This window comes from Dichotomopilus funicola (genome assembly GCF_033296635.1).
Source record: "Dichotomopilus funicola strain CBS 141.50 unplaced genomic scaffold C8A04scaffold_17, whole genome shotgun sequence".
NCBI classification, from domain to species: Eukaryota; Fungi; Ascomycota; class Sordariomycetes; order Sordariales; family Chaetomiaceae; genus Dichotomopilus; species Dichotomopilus funicola.
The window spans coordinates 409532-425614 of record NW_026944038.1 but is presented as its reverse complement, the minus strand read 5'-3'; the positions used below and the strand labels follow the sequence as shown (position 1 = coordinate 425614).

Below are 16083 nucleotides of genomic sequence, written 5' to 3'. Positions count from 1 at the left end.
GGTAGGTGTAAGGGGAGTTGGTTATCTGGTAAGACTGGGGCGGGTCTGATCTAATCACTACAGCTGTCCCTCAGCCCAAATTACCCAAATACAGTACCTACATTGCACATTCGTGACAGAAATGGCATACACCGCGGTGTGGTCGCTCTACTTCACGCGACTGGCTGGGCAATTTTTATCTTAGTCCTGGAGCCTTACCTTTCATGAAGCGTCCCCGATTTCCTATTCGGGTAGTCGGAATGGCTCGCTTCTTCGATTGCCCATGCCCGTTTGGGTAATCGGCGACCCTTGGGGGCCACCAACGCACCGCAAGATGCCATCATACCAGCCGTAACGGGTATATTAAACATGGATGGGTTTTCCATCATTTCTGACGCCAAAATTTGGTCGATTCATCATCACACATAATCCTTTTTCCCCGAAAGTAAAACAGCGAAGACGAAAATGACAGTTGAAACTCAGTCTCCAAGACAGCCAGGTGGGGCTGACTGGGAGGATCTCACCCTGTAGGTCATCTCTACCTAACCCTTATTCACTCCTAGGCACTTTGACTAACACATGAAAGAGGCGACCTCGGATTTCTCCTAGGAGAGCCCATAATACCCATCCCAAGAGCTGCGATAAGTGAATGCGACGTTAACCCAACGGGTAACATTGAGTTCTTTGGGATTGGGGCCTGGACCTGGGTTGAGCCTGGCCAAACTGTATCCTCCACAGGCGCCAGTACCGACGAGATCACAATGGTACACGGCTTTCCCCATGGTAATGGCGAAAACACCAGACGAAAATATCTTGGGAAGAGATAGAGTGGAGGGAGAATTGTGAGCAGGAAGAAAAAGAGAAACATCTCGAATCAGAAGCGAGGGAAAACCCCTGGAATGACTGGCACAAGGAGTAGGGAGACAATCAGACAAACTGGAGAGATAGGTGCAATAGTGTGGCCAATATTCGGCGCTCAATCAAAAACCCAAATTTTGGTCGGATCGCATCACTCTCTCTAATTACACCACAGCCGTTGCCAACTGCCAACCTTTTACCATTTCTCGGCCAGCGTCCCGACCGCAGGAGTACGATTTTTGTCATAATTTGTCGTAACTACCTTGTGCAGGACGTTTTCCAGTGACTTTTCTAGTGCCTTCTTCAGTCAGCTTTTCAATGCCCTTTCCAGTGACTTTTCTAGTGAGTTTTCCTGTGAAATTTCCAGTATATTTGTAAAACACAACGTCGAATACCACGCTAACTAACCTATGGAAAACTCATTTCTCTTTTTTCAACGCCCAAATCTCGAGTTTCGCCTCCTCGCCCTCCACCTGGATGATAAAAGAACCATTCAATACAAAGCCGAGTTGCTCATACAACTTCTTCCCCATTGGACTGGCTAGGACTGTTGTATGCACACCTTGATGAGCGGCCAGGTTGATCCCCCATCGGCACAGCTGGGTGCCCGCACCACGGCGGCGAAAGGCAGGGGACGTGCACAGCAGCCAGAGATGGATTTGGTCGTGTCCCAGAGCGCCAAAGAAATCCTGGAATCCTTGCGTCATCCGGCGCGCAAATTCACGGAAGTGGGAAGGGTTGGCGTCATGGCGACGGGGCACGCGGGAGTCGTCGTCGGGTATGCCGAGATCTGTGTGATAGATTTAATAAGTTCTTTCTCTTGCACATGGCCGTAATAGTATATAGGGTTTCGACTCACCTCCACCCTGGTGGGGGATCGTCACGTTCAAATCCCAAACCGACAACGCCACGGGCCGGTTGTCGTTGTCCTCGGCCGTGATCACTACAACGGCATATTTGTCGGGCTGCTCGAGATATTCGCGATATTCTTGGTGGACCCAATAGCGATTGTCCTCGGGGAACTCATGGCGGAATGGAAAGCGGTAATCGAACTCAGGATCGTCGGGGAAACCAGCCTGTGCAACGGTGGTTAGGTCGTCGAGGTCGGCCAGAGTTGCCTTGCGAAGCGTGAGCCGGCGGTCGGGCGGGAACTCTCCACCACCCATTGTGCCAGGCGGTTTCGTCGTGTCTGGTCGACTTAGGGCATGACGTGGAGTTGGAAAACGAGGCGAGGTGGATAAAGATCTAAGAATGGGATTGCGGGCTGCACAGGTATGTAGCCGGGCGTGCGTTTGGGGTGGTCGTGTTTTGTGCTTTTGAGGCGGGCAAAAGGTATTGGGTATTTCCCAGCGCGCCAACAAGCGTGGCGTGTCTTGTGAACAAATGCAACCCCACGTTGCACAAGGTACGAAGCGTAAGCTGTCCGGTGAGAAGGAAGCTGCTGCCCACTTGTCGCCGACTGCCTGATTAGGAAATCGGCGAGCGCCCACCCCGCTGCCGCCTTCTGAGGTGGCCTGGGAGTGATGGGAGTAATGAGCCACCAAACAAATTCTCAGACAACCCTCATTCCGGCCCGGTGTTTCCATAGTTTCTTGCATTGCAACGTCTTCTTTTTTGAGATTCCGATACGCTTCTTTGAGTTGCATGACGTGAGCCAACCGCTGAGCAAGACCCTCACTGGTCATGGAGAATCATTCGTTCCACTCCCAAGTTGCGGGATTTCACGTGCCTCCCGGAAATGACGACGACGTGGGCTATCCAAGCACGATATCAGCTTTTGAGGATGTTACGTCCTTTCCTGTCGACCAGAATGGCTGTTGGTTGGGAGATATTGCCTCTAATATTAGTGTTGGTGACATGTTCATCGACCCCGGACTATTGGAGCCATTAACCTCATCGCAAGCAGCTCTTGTAGCTGCCAGAGCCGCTGACTACGGCGTGATGGGCAATGGGATTCCATGCCAGGTACCGCATCCCATACCGACCTCAAAGTCGAGTCCTATCCGCCAAACCAAGTCAACACGACGAGCAAAGGTGCTGCTCGAAGACAAGGTGAGTGAGACGATCTAATAGAAGTTACGTGATCAGCCATGCGGCCACGCGACCTGGGCTGGACACCTGACTAACCGTCCGCCGAAAAGGACCCTATCACCCGAGTTAAGCGCGACAAAACGGGCATCGTCCAAGGAGCCTTCGTCGCCTTTGGCACGAACCAGCGTATCCGGTCTGCTCCAGATGAGAATGCAAAGGCCCTAACACGCATGACGCGAGCTCGGGGCGCATGCCCCCGTTGCCGACAGCTCAAGCACAGAGTAAGATAAACCCCACGGTTCTCAAGTTTATTTCCTTTCCTGCGTTTGCCGCTCGTTGGCTCATGTCAGCTCATGGTCGCCACGCTGCTGACGAACTGATCTCGCAGTGCAATATGCCCGCAGATCCATTGATGCCCTGCCCAGCGTGCGCTCGGCTATCATCACAGAGCATACTCCAGGCGCCTTGTATTCGTGTTAACCTTCTCGAACTGAACCTACATCGCCGGGGTACGTTCACGTTGCCTTGGGCCGCCGATGTCTTTCTTGTGCTGACCCAAAGGTCTAACAGGGTCGACGCTCAATGACAACCTCGCTACGTGGATGGCGCGAAAGGCTATCCTCGAAGTCCAAGCATCGAATGGCTCGAATGTTGCCATCACTAATGGAGTGTTGGTGCCCGTGCGGAAGACCGTCAGCGTGACCCAAGATCGAGGGATCGAATTCCGTGTTAGCATTTGCAAATTTGTCCCCGAGAGCAACGACGTCACCTACTGGAAATGGGAGGATTCCGAGGGCGTTGAGCGGAAGATGAAGATGCCGCCTTATGCCATTTGTGATATGACAGAGGCGGCTAGAAACATGCATTCAGCCATCATTGCGGGAAAGGAAGAGTACATCAACGGCCTTCTCGATGCTACGAATCCTATCTGCCGCCGGACCTTTGAAGAGGCATTCAAGCACATCGAGCTCCCGGGAGTAGGTCGACTTCAGACTTCTGGCCAGAGTCATACCCCCTCTATTGCCCTGACGTAACCCCTCCTTCAAAGCTTTGCATTTTAGCTAATGGGCTACTTCCAGAACACTCTCGTCTCCAATGCCCTGACCTTTTGGGTCGCTACACGTTTCATCGAGCATCCTTGGCGTGTATGCGAGGGAGAACTCCCTCCCTTTGAGCCCCCATACGAGACCGGGTGCCCGTACAACGGTATCGTGCCAGTGACGCCCATTATGGATACCCAAATCGATGACATCGCGCTGCGTGCGTTGGTGATTCCGCTGGGGCAGCTGGTCCTTCGTGAGCTCGATCAGAAGATACGGCAGCGCAAGCGGGAGAACTGGCCAGATATCTTCCTGACAACATTTATTATCCTGAACAACTTTGGGTTCATCTTTAGTGATGTCATGGCGTACACAAGTCGGCACGGCCTCAAGGTAATTAATTCACGTCTTCCCTTCCCCCCCCGAGCGTCTATATTACCTGAATGACTCTAAGCCAGTTCGGGGCTTACTCTGACATGCTCGATGCAGACACCGACAAGCAGCGCCCCATCCCTCAGCAAAGGCTACTACCACGCGTGCAAAACGATGCTGGTGTACTTCCACTTTGCATGCTCCGGCTCCGCGCCTCTGTCCCTTGAGTTCGCAACTCCACATGCTCCACACCACCTGCTTTCCTTGAGTCAAAAAGCGTACATCCGAGAAATGAAAGAAGAGCTACGGAGGCAGGGTAAACATATAACGGGATGGAAGTCAGAGTCCATGTATTCGGCACCCATGTACTGGTGCCTACAGATGCTGGACAGGGACTGGAAGCCGGATGTCGAGCATCCCGAGCCGATTGATGAGTTTACTGAGGAGGACTTTATGACGTCGTAGAAGGGATATTAAAACATTGGGTAGTCAGTTTGTCTCAGGTTTGTTTTCGTATTGTGTGGACTTTACCGTAACGTGTAAATGCGAGCCTGAATTTATCATTTCTGCGCTGTTGAGCCTGTTCGAAGGGAATCAAAGCAACGGTTGAACGTACCACGACTAACTCTGGTGCTGGTGTGCTCCCTATCATGGGCCAGCCCGATGGGCAAAGGCTTGTATAAGCATGTTAGGTTTGAACTGGACGGGTCCGTTCATTATTCACGATGTTGAGAACCAGGAGGGGCAGCTGGAGATTTGGGAGTTGACGAGAGGGGTTAATTTCTGATGACCTATGGATAACGTTATTAAACAAGGGGGTTATCGTCAGGCAACGTTTTTATAGTCAGCAATTCAAGAATCAATTTTATCATTGGACTGTAAAGTCATGATTTGGATGAACAACTACCGCTTCCTTCTTCTGACCTAATTTAACTCTCATCACTTGTAGAAGACTTAAGGATATCTTACTGAAGCTATCATTAATTATCCTGAACCTACAACAGCCTTCTTGAACTGCGAATCTACACCAAACTACAATATAAAGTTGTGATATCTCATGATATACCTGTTCCCCCCCTCGCTTAAATCGGTTAACGGGCCCGAACAGGCCATCCTCGATGCCTTAGGAAGAACTACACTGCGAATTTCGTGTCGCCATATATTATCTACAAGTCACGCCCGCATGTCTGGTGCGTAAATTAATTATACGGTATGCTCCCCGCGTTCAGCGCGCCTGTTTGTTGTTTGTTTCCGCGTCTTTGCCTGCGTGTGAGAGAAAATATGTGTATGTGTGTGTGAGTGTGAGTGTGATCAGCCCAAGCCGATTCGGGGTCCGGCGCTTAAACGCGTGTGTGTGTCTCTGCAAGTGGAAATATGCGCGCAAAGCGCGATTGGGGGAGTTTTAGATTTGCGATCTACGCTGCTTGGCTGCCCTGTGGAGGAGGCGTTGAGTTGTTGGTGGTCTTGGTGTTGGTTGCACGACACAGTAGTTCCAGCGGGCTGGGCTGGGCTGGGCTGCAGTGTGGTCTGATGCGGTCAGTGCGCTGCGCTGCACTACGCTTGGGGGGGTAGACAATGGAAGCAAACAGTTGGCACAGCAGTGGCCACAGTGCATGGGCGCGTATGTGTGGATGCGTGTTGTGTGTATGGGAGGAAAAGATGGAAAGGTTGTTGGAGGTGGTATTTTTGACGAAAGGGATATGAAAATGAGTTTGTTCCGAAGTTGACGCCCCTGCTGCTGTGCAAGTTGAAAAGGCAAGGCAAGCAAGCCTGACCACCCTGGCCGAATAAAGCGGCCGCATCGTCCCGTCCGTGTATGCGTCCCATGTAGCGCACTGCGGTTGTAGTGTGAGTGAGGACCCTGCGGGTTGGGGTAATTAGCTGTCGGTCGAGAGCAAAAGGTCGGTTGCACAGCATCCCCCTTTTGGGGATCTTTCGGGTTGCTTGAACTCTTGATTTCGGACATCGATAGCTCGATCGAGTTGACATGTTGACATGCCCAGTAACAAGTGCTTGCCCCCCCTTTTTCAGCGCTGGAAGTTGTCCGGAAGCAAGCATCAGCTGTCCCACCTTTTCCCTTTTTCTCTTCCCTCCTACGACATATTTCCTTCTGACTTGATATGCAACCCCAACCCCGGCTTAACTTTGCTGCGTGCAATCTGCGACTTGGGTGCGGCACAGTCGCTGGTGCTCAGTGTTTCGGAAGTGTGTGTTGGTGGTGGTGGGAGTGCCAGCCCCATGGGGGCTGCTTCCGAGTGGCTGATGGGCAGCCAACGCGCGCTAGCAGTTCTCCGATCATCAACGGCATCGCTATTACTAGATTGGATATTTTCCGTTTTGGGTCGTCATCCACATTGCGTCAGTGAGCTTTGGGTTTGCGGTCTGGTTTGTGTGACGGGCAACTGAATTGGATGACGAATTCGATATCGTGATTCAATGTATCAAAGTGTCAAATCATCACGAGGATGAGATATCGGCAGCTGCTCCCGGCCCGGCGATTCCCCGGATCCACCGAATTTGCCGGAAAGACCCACTTCTTCCCCGATGTGGGACAGAAGTCCCGGACAGATCGGAGGATCGGGGGGACCGGGGTGGAACTGGAACGCCAAATCCCTTTTTTAGCTCTCTCAAAAGTATCCAAAACGAAGCGAGGGGGCGAAGCCGAGCGGGAGGATCAAACAGAGTGCTTGCATCATGTATGTAGCTACAACTTTTGCTGTGCCACACAGCGCATTTTTCCCAAGCCAGCCGGATTGAGCCGCTTTGAAAAAGAAAAACCCTGGTCGGGGTTTGGGGTTGGGAAGGATTTCCCGGATTAATCAGATCGGCTCGAGTAACATCAGATGACAGGGGTGACGAGGTTCAGAGATGGGAGTTGGGACGACAACGACCTGAGAATCGGGCTGGGGGATGTACTTTTAGCTCGTAGAATTGAGCAACGAAAAGATGGATTTCAGGATGATTTTAAGATCGAATACGAAGCATGAATCGAGATAGTAATGAGAGACAAAATCAATTGGTGTAAAACTTTGTACAATGAAAAAGAAAGTTTGATGAAAGGATATGTCCCTATGATGCAAAGCCCTTCCCCCTCCCTACCTTATGCAGTGATGCCAGTGAAATCTAACCCCCCTGTTTCTGTCCTCCCGCGAGGTCCCGTCTGTCCAAGGAGTGTGCTTTAAAACCCAACCCCAAGATCTCTGCTTCCCCCAATGAGCGGCGGTACTTAGAATGTCGCAATGAAAAGAAAGGTGGTGGAAAAACGAAAGCCATATCCTGCAACAGTGTTAGTGAAGAGTGATGAAACTGGTGAAGTCAAGAGTGCGTGCTCAAAAAGAGGAGTCAATATCTATATTCGAAGGTGCCAAATGGTCAAGTGTCCAGGTATCGTATGTTCATGAGTTGTATGCCATGAGAGTGTATACTAGAAGAATTGTATACTGTAAAATCAGAGTACATTTTCGTTCCGTCCGTCCCCCCTTTCTCCTTAAACTTCCCTTGCCGCTTTTCTTATATTACTTGTAGTTGACGTACTGGAACAGCTGGGCGCACTTGCTGCAGAAGCCTACCAGTGCCGGGGAGAGGTTGACAACCTTGCCCGAGTTGTAGCGTAGGTAGTAGACGCAGGGACTGTAAACGTGACGGCGGTACTTTTGGCACGAGTAGGCCATCTTGTGCAGCTCGTGGTGGCCGTAGTCAGTGTAAGTGGCGCGTTCCCAGTGGCATATGTTGGACAACCTCGGCCCAGCTGCGACTGAAGCGCGGCAGTGGCACTGTACAACCTACCATCAAAAGATCAATCAATCAAAAGCCACTAACCATCGTTCCCCCTAAGTTCCAACCGGAGAGACCAACGAATGCCCGGGCACGGCACATATGCGCGAGTGACAAAAGTGCGTGGGTACCATGGGCCATAGCAAGCAGGTTTCATGGGCCCTATTTAAGCTAGGGGATTCTATAGTTATAACTGATCTAGGCAGGGCTATATCTGAACTTTTTATCCTAGAAGTACTAACTTAGTGTGACGGATCGCCTCTCAACCACACTCTGAAAGGGTTCACTGAAGGTATGACGTAAGGGTTGTAATCCGGTGAAGCCAAAGGGTTTACAATAAGACAATGATCTGGTCTCAATGTTCACAGCGTCGTGCAAGTTGCAATGAACAAGTTGTATTGCTTACTGGAGAACTCCCAGAGTCCTTTAGAACGAGTGACTATATATTACCTAGATTACTATTCTTCCCTAGTAATCCCTGGATTGGCTTACCTAGGTTATAGTATAATCTTAGTAATCTATAATACTAGATTATAATGTTAAGTCTAGTCCTAATTATAATCCTATTTTAATTAGCTATTTAATAATTAGCTATTAGTCTATTCTATATTCTTGTCAAGGGCTCAGGCCTAGGGCCATGCCCTAGCAAGGCCTTGGCCATGAGCAGTAGTGTTGGATTGTGGCCGATGGCCTTGGGTTGACGTGGCGGGGCTGTCCCGGACCCGGCTCGGAGGTGGAGCCCGAGGTGCCCGACCTCCGAGCGCGCACATCAGGGGGGGGAGGGATATCAGGATATAAGGAGCCCTGGTTAAGGCACAACCCCAAGTAGTTCTCTTTCTGCAAGCTTTCTCAATAACATAATCAACGCCTATCTGTATTCCACCATAGGGCCAGTTTCTCACATATACTTTAAAAGGGTTTACTAAAGATATAACGTAAGGGTTATAATCCGGTAAAGCTAAAAGGTTTATAACAAGATAATGATTTAGTCTTAATGTTTACAGCGTCGTACAGGTTATAATGAACAAGTTGTATTGCTTACTGGAGAACTCCCGGAGTCCTCCAGGTTATTCCTATTTATCTATCTACTGTAGGGGGGCATCTTGATACCTTCGTATATACCTTGATTCCTGGATCGAAGAGTATCCTCCTGAGCCCATGATCCAGGATCATAGGCGTCGTGCCCTGATCTCATGATCCACCCGTGATTGGTCAGGACCGGATCGCGAGCTTCGCTCTCGATCCTGTTCTGCCAATGATACTTTCTTCGTGCTGATTGGCCTGTCCATGGCTGTCGTGCCCCACCGGTTCCTGCCGGTGGTCACATCCGTGACAAAACCCCAGAACCCCCCACTTCCTAAAGACAAGACAAAAGGTCACAACCGGATCAATCAAGCCCGAAATGAAAACCACACAGTCCACAAACGCGGACGCGTCCAATTGGGATATGCCCCCTCCATCCCAATCCCACTTCGCGCAGTTCGCCAACTTCGCCCCGGACGACGGCGCCTCCTTCGAAGACGAATTCAAACGTCTCGCCTCGTCACAGAATTGGGTCCCCGGTTCGCAACAGTATACACGCCAGCGCACCATCGCCATTCGCGAGGAACTCACGCTGCACTACTTCACTGCACCGGAAGCTCTACCAGGGTCTCAATCGCGACAGCAGGGGGTAGGGGACGGGGAAGAGGAGGACGAGGACGACGAGGACGACGATGACGACACAGAGGAGGAGGAGGAGGAGGAGGAGGAAAATACAAGCGACAACCAAGATCCAACAGCACCACCACCATCATCCCAGCCCCGGCCCCGGACCAAGACCAAAACCAAGACCCAAACCCAACCCCCCATCCTCACACACGAACAACGCATCCTCCAAGGCTACCAATCCCTCTGTCTCGAAGTCGGACTCCCACCACCCGACACCATCAAAGAATGTAAACACGACCTCAAAAACACACTCGTCAACATTATCGACTTGATTGATGTCCGACGAGTAGTGGGCCTAGGCGACGGGGAGAAGAAGACGAGAGTCAAAGTGTGGGATGATTTTGAGGCGTTTAGGGACTATACATTGCAAGATGAACACCGTATTGACAGGGAGGAGGCGAAGCGGGGCGATGGTATTCTGGCGTCGTTGTTGCAGCGGCTTTATGTGCCGGATCGGAAGGGGAAGGGGAAGAGATGGGGTAGGGGACGGGGGAAAAATGAGAGTGTGGGTGTGTCGAAAACGGTCTCGGGGAGGGTGACGAAGGGTGGGAATCGCCGGACATGAGGCAATGAGGAATCTGCTGTGGTAGGACTGTTCGGAGAGCGGGTGGGTATGTACAGATGTTGGTTTCTATGTAACGTATTAAGATACCCGTGTGAGAACACATCAATTTGTAAATATAAACAGAAGGTTCTTTTATGTACAGATCTTTCCTTTTTCTTGAAAATGTAGGAAAAGCAGGAAGACAGAAAACAAGTATGGACAAGTTGAAGTCGGGTGGATACCTTCCACCTAATTATTGACCACCATCTGCGACAACTAGTGCCGAACCGGCTAGCCCCTTTCTCTAGTTGTTAGGCCCGTGAAGAATCCAAGACAGGTTGAACCGCCGCCAAGTAATCGAGCGGTATGAGTTCTTGCCGCCCTTGTCGTTGTAGAGATCGTTCTCCACCAACGCGCCAATCTTGAAATCGGGCGTCTTGCACATGCTCGAATACCCGCCCTGGTTGCCCACCCCGGACACGGATGCATCGGACAGCTTGCGGCCGTAGTTGAACTTGGCCGCGTTATCGTCGTAGCTGATGCGCACCCGCATGGCCAACCGGCTGTCGGCGCTGGCAGAGTTCAGGAAGATGGTGCGCGCCGGCCCGTTAGCATCCTTGGTGTTGTACAGCAGTACCGAACCCTCGCACCGCGGGTCGGGCAGACCGGTGTCGGAGGAGAAGGAGCCGAAGCCGGAGAGCGTGCCGCGCGCCACCCTCCGGTAAGTGGACTGCGTCGAGCTGGGGCGGTCGTTGCGGTAGAGCTTGCCGTCGGGGGTCTGAGCGATGGTGGCTTCCGATCCAGCCCCCGAGAGGATCTGCTTGGTCCAAGTGCGGTTGCCGGCGGGGCCGGTGCCGATGATGTTGCGGCCTTGAGCGGGGATGACAAGTTCGCCGGTGGTCAGTTTGATGCCGTTGCCGGGGCCGACGGCGTCCCAGGCCTGGCCGTCCGGGGTCAGAGTCTTGGTGAGATCCTGGGGCTTGGACCACGTAGCGCCGTCGTCGGTGCTCTGCGTCAAGTAGAGATGGCGACGGCCTTCCCAGGTGCTGTCGATCTTCTTGGTAACGGTACCGTCGGGGAGAACGTCATTGCCCTTCTGGCTGTATGCACCACTGTTCCAGGACAGGAAAAGGTAGATGGTGTTGCCATCCACCACAGCGGTAGGGTTACCCCAGGTACCGTCGCCAGAGCCGACGACCTCCTTGAGGCCCTCCCAATCTCCCGCCGTCTTACCGCCGCTGGTGGTGGTCTTGGTGCGCTTGTAGACTAGGTTGATGTCGCCAAAGTCCCGGTTGTCGTGGCGGCGGCCTTCGGCAAAGGCGAGAATCCGGCCGGTGGCCGTGCGGACGACGGCCGGGATACGGAACGAGTGGAAGCCAATGCCGGTGGAAAGCTTGTCGGGCGAAGCCATGTTGGCGCTGCGGAACAAGACAAACTCCTCGTGGGTGGGTGCGGCGTCATAGGCCGGGTCGGCAACATTAGCCTGCGCAAAGGGAGCGACCAACGCCCAAAGGGCGAGGTTCTGTAGCCAACGCATGGTTGTGCTTGGTAAAAAAAAAAAAAAAAAACGAAGAAAAAAGGGAAGTCGTGTGAGTGTGTGTCTTTCTCAGCACTTCAACCAAACGCCGCGGTCTCCATGGTTCTTATGGATTATTCTTCGCCTCCAGGACAAAAATATCCATCATGGTGGTGGCGTTGAGCCCGATTCCGCCGGCTTACTAGGGCGCTTTCTCTCCGAACAGCCGAGGTGATTTGTATCAGCCGTTGACGTGTGATGCGGTTGTCAATCGGGAAAGTCGATAAGGACAAGGTCGCACAGAAACGACATGGACCCCTGCGAGGAAATCGAGGTCTGTTGCGAAAGCCACTGAGAGGGAGAGATGCCCGCACGTGGGACTGGCCTTTTCACGGAAATTTTGGGAGGTCGGATCGAGGCGCATGCCCTGGGCTGACAAGTTGACCCGGAGTCCCGGACAATCGCATTTGGTCGCTTTGGATGTCCACTATTTTTGGAAATTCCCCAGCTTTTGCCGCAACGGATCGCTGCAGGGGGAAGTGGGTCTCGGATTTAAAGCGACTTGGGGGCCCTCAATGTTCGGTATTTATCACGTGAGAACGCGCAAGAGACGTCTCCACACACGACTTCCAATGGCCGTCGCGCTTTCCAAAGTTCCCGAAGCGCGGCAAGCCGACATTCGACAACCTGACATCCGTGGTCTAGCCCACCGGTCCAGTGGGGTGTTTCTTGAACCTGGAAAAGATGCAGTTTGCTTCCCGAATTGCTCAACCAAGTCCTGTTTTTTTGTTTTTGATTTGACAATCCTCAACCTCGCGTCAACGCGTTGTGCGTGTTGAGGTCCCTGTTCATCGAACATGCCTCCTCCTCCACGAGCCCCAACAACGTCAAAGCACGCAATTCTCAAGGGTCTCAACGATGCCCAACGCCGTGCAGTTACCTCGGATTCCGACACGGTTGCCATCCTGGCTGGCCCAGGGAGCGGCAAGACCCACACACTGACAGCCCGAGTGGTCTGGCTCATCGATCACAAGGGTATTCGCCCAGAGGATGTCATCGTCGCAACCTTCACTGTAAAGGCAGCTCGAGAAATGAAGGACCGCATCAGCAAAGTTCTCGGCAACAACAGGGAGACCAAGCTCATTCTCGGCACCTTCCATAGCATTGCACGACGCTATCTTGCTGCGTATGGACGGCACATTGGCCTCAGCCAGTCTTTTGGCATTGCCGATAGCGACGATTCCAACAAGATCATCGGGCGTATTTGCAAGAGACTGCAGTTGGCCGTTGATCCATCTGGGGCACGGGCGTGGATCAGCAAGCAGAAAGCCAAGGGCACTGAGGCTACTTCTAAGGCATCCCGAAAAGAGGCCGGCAAAGTCGATGGGCTCCAAGAGCTCGAAACTTGTTACCGCGAGTATCAGAAACAACTCAAGGCTTCAAACCTCCTGGATTACGACGACCTCCTCGTTAGTTGCGTGGAGCTCCTCCAAAAGTTTCCGGCCTGTGTTTCCAACGTGCAGGCAGTGCTCATTGATGAATACCAAGACACAAACGGGATCCAGTATGATCTTATGAAGCTCTTTGCCCAACAGCGGAAAAGGATCACTACCGTCGGTGACCCGGATCAGAGCATTTACGGCTGGCGATCCGCCGAAATCAGAAACCTGTGGAAGCTGCTCCGAGAATTTCCCAAGACTGATGAGGTTTCTTTGGAGCAGAATTACCGTTCATCGCAAGCGATCCTTGACTTGTCATTAGAGGTGATCAAGCAGGACCAGAAGCGGTACAAGAAAGTGCTGAAGCCGACCCACAATAGAGGGTCTCGGCCGGTCCTTCGTCGGTTGAAGAGTCCCTCAACCGAGGCGGACTGGGTCGTGTCGGAAATCAGGCGAGCGCTCGTAATGTCGGGGGCTATGTTGACCCACGATGACGTGGCTATCTTGTTGCGCTCGGCGGCTTTGTCGAGGCACCTGGAATCATCCCTCGGGAAAGCCGGTATCCCCTACAGGATGATAGGCGGCTTCAAGTTCTATGACCGCGAGGAGATCAAGGTCTTGATCAACTATCTACGCGTGATTCACCAGCCAGAAAATAATGATGCCCTCGCGCGGATTATGAATGTCCCGAAACGAGGCATTGGCGAAGTCACCGTCAAACGACTGCTTGAGGAGGCCGAGACCTCATCGCTGAGCCTTTGGTCCGTCTTGTCCAAGCATTGCCGCGGAGACCGCACGGCAGAAACGAAGATCACAAAGCACGCCGAGCAGCAAATCAGTGGCAACCTCCTCCGCCCACTTCGCGAGATCCAGGCGAAGGTCCAAGAGGGTCCGGGGTTCGGGCTCGTAGATACAATCCAGCACCTACTAACAAAACTCAATTTTGAGGAGCACCTTAAGAGGGATCACCGTGATCCCGAGGATGCCGCCCAGCGGTGGGCGAACGTGCAAGAATTTCTTGCTCTGGCTGCCGAATTCGCTCGCGACCTCGAACTTTCTGACGAAGACGCTCTCCCAGAGATTGACGGCCTCGTGCAGACCAAGGACGCCGAAGTACTTCCCCGCTTTCTAGCCAACGTATCCCTTGCATCGGATGCGCAGACAAAGGGCGACGGAGAAGAGAGCAAGCCGGTTGTCACAATATCGACCATACATGCAGCAAAGGGTCTTGAATGGCCCGTCGTCTTTGTCCCCGCAGTCTACGACGGATCCATACCCCACGTACGATCCGAAGATGGCGACGAAGAACGAAGGCTGCTCTATGTGGCCATGACGAGAGCCCAGAGCCTGCTCTATCTCAGTTTTCCGGTGTTCGGCGGAAAGGGTGACGGCGAACGGAACAAGCTGTCGCCCTTCATCGACCCCGTAAGTCGCTATTTTCTCAACAAAGGGCCGTGTTTTGACCGGCCGGTCATGAGCGAAATCGCCAAGGTTCTCCGCCGCCAACTACCGCCAGATGAAGATATCTACAAAGGCCTTCCAAACACGATGACTATGGAGGACAACATGTTCCCCGTCGATCCGGAGGCGACGAACGCGGAGATAGGGCCGAGGGCCGGACTCCAAGGGGGGGATGCATCGCGAGCGAAGAGACAGAGGTTGCATGGCCCGCCAGGTAACTCGGAAGCAGGCGAGGAGGCCCCTTGGAAACAATATAGCACCACCATGGAGAAGGCTTCAACTTTCACGGTGAAGTCCCTCCCCGGGTTCGTCAATCTCGGGGCTCATCAAGCCGCCATCACCGCTGCGAACGCCGAAGTTTTGGCAGCTCAAAGAGTTGAAAAGACGAAGCCACCCGCAAACAAACTGCCTTCGAACCAAAAGAGTATCATGGGATTCGTCAAGACCGCGGATGGGGCTCCTCGTACAACCGCCGGGCAGTCCGCGATGCCGCCCCCTACCAATCCCCAGTTTTTAGGAAACACGACCAGCAATCAGCCTCAAGGAGCTCCGACGTCACCCGCGATTTCTCCGGCCCTCGCCGGGCACAACTTAGCGACAGGCAAGGTGATGGCCAGGCCGTCCGCCGCCAAAGAGCCGGAAACAGCCAAGCGGAAACAATACCCCTGCTTCAGTTCCTCGCCGCCCCGCGAGACCGCCTCAAACGATGCTAGCGGAAACGGGGAAAATGATGCAGAGTCGGACGACGATAATGGGCCGCCGGCGGAACCCGCGAGAGCGGCGGCCTGTCTGCACGCGACAACTTGGGCAGTCACCACCAGACTCACCGCGGGGATTAGGCGACCCCAAGGACTGGGCCGGAGGAATAATGCACCGAATGAGAGACTTCGTCAACCATTCAAACCGTTGACCATGGGCCGGCCAGGTGGGCGGCCGTGATGAACTTTTATGGGATATGCACTATGAACACATAATTTACACACAATATGAACACAAAACTTTCTCGGAGTGGTTGTTGCGCTGAAAATCGTGCTTGCATCCGGTTTCTAGCTTGTATGCTTATTCTCTTGCTGACATGTGGGGAAAGATGTTGGGGCATTTCGTCAAGACCCACCCGGCCTGTCCCGGCATTCGGACTCCCAATTTCCTAATCGGGTAATCCAACCATGAGACATGAGGCCTCGAAGGCATGATAAAAGCTCGTCTCTCACCCATAATGTACTCTCTCATCATCTCAGCATCCCAATTCATTCTCCTCCTCTACACACGGCTTTGATCGGTGCCAATAAATCCCAACACCAGCTGCCAAATACACTTCACAAATCTCTACCATCATCACTTATACCACTATAACAACAA

General features: G+C 52.8%; 6 protein-coding genes across 6 annotated transcripts; 3 read left to right on the top strand and 3 right to left on the bottom strand.

Moving 5' to 3' along the window:
* Window positions 1-1256: 1256 nt before the first annotated feature.
* On the bottom strand, window positions 1257-2003 carry C8A04DRAFT_27054 (acyl-CoA N-acyltransferase; the record flags this gene model as incomplete). The annotated part of the gene is made up of 2 exons (XM_062780154.1): window positions 1257-1627; window positions 1697-2003. The coding sequence occupies 2 exons, from the start codon at window positions 2001-2003 to the stop codon at window positions 1257-1259; spliced, it is 678 nt and encodes a 225-aa protein (XP_062638665.1).
* A 691-nt stretch (window positions 2004-2694) lies between these two features.
* C8A04DRAFT_27053 (uncharacterized protein) lies at window positions 2695-4745 on the top strand (the record flags this gene model as incomplete). The annotated part of the gene is made up of 6 exons (XM_062780153.1): window positions 2695-2889; window positions 2979-3149; window positions 3257-3377; window positions 3439-3845; window positions 3948-4301; window positions 4398-4745. 6 exons carry the CDS (start codon window positions 2695-2697, stop codon window positions 4743-4745), a joined length of 1596 nt encoding a protein of 531 aa, XP_062638664.1.
* A 3050-nt stretch (window positions 4746-7795) lies between these two features.
* Window positions 7796-7951, bottom strand: C8A04DRAFT_27052 (uncharacterized protein; the record flags this gene model as incomplete). The annotated part of the gene is made up of 1 exon (XM_062780152.1): window positions 7796-7951. One exon carries the CDS (start codon window positions 7949-7951, stop codon window positions 7796-7798), a length of 156 nt encoding a protein of 51 aa, XP_062638663.1.
* A 1505-nt stretch (window positions 7952-9456) lies between these two features.
* Window positions 9457-10329, top strand: C8A04DRAFT_10826 (uncharacterized protein; the record flags this gene model as incomplete). Its single annotated transcript, XM_062776731.1, has 2 exons — window positions 9457-9726; window positions 9886-10329. The coding sequence occupies 2 exons, from the start codon at window positions 9457-9459 to the stop codon at window positions 10327-10329; spliced, it is 714 nt and encodes a 237-aa protein (XP_062638662.1).
* Window positions 10330-10612: 283 nt separating this feature from the next.
* On the bottom strand, window positions 10613-11845 carry C8A04DRAFT_10785 (glycoside hydrolase; the record flags this gene model as incomplete). The annotated part of the gene is made up of 1 exon (XM_062776715.1): window positions 10613-11845. One exon carries the CDS (start codon window positions 11843-11845, stop codon window positions 10613-10615), a length of 1233 nt encoding a protein of 410 aa, XP_062638661.1.
* An 836-nt stretch (window positions 11846-12681) lies between these two features.
* Window positions 12682-15663, top strand: C8A04DRAFT_10813 (P-loop containing nucleoside triphosphate hydrolase protein; the record flags this gene model as incomplete). The annotated part of the gene is made up of 1 exon (XM_062776726.1): window positions 12682-15663. The coding sequence occupies one exon, from the start codon at window positions 12682-12684 to the stop codon at window positions 15661-15663; it is 2982 nt and encodes a 993-aa protein (XP_062638660.1).
* Window positions 15664-16083: the final 420 nt, after the last annotated feature.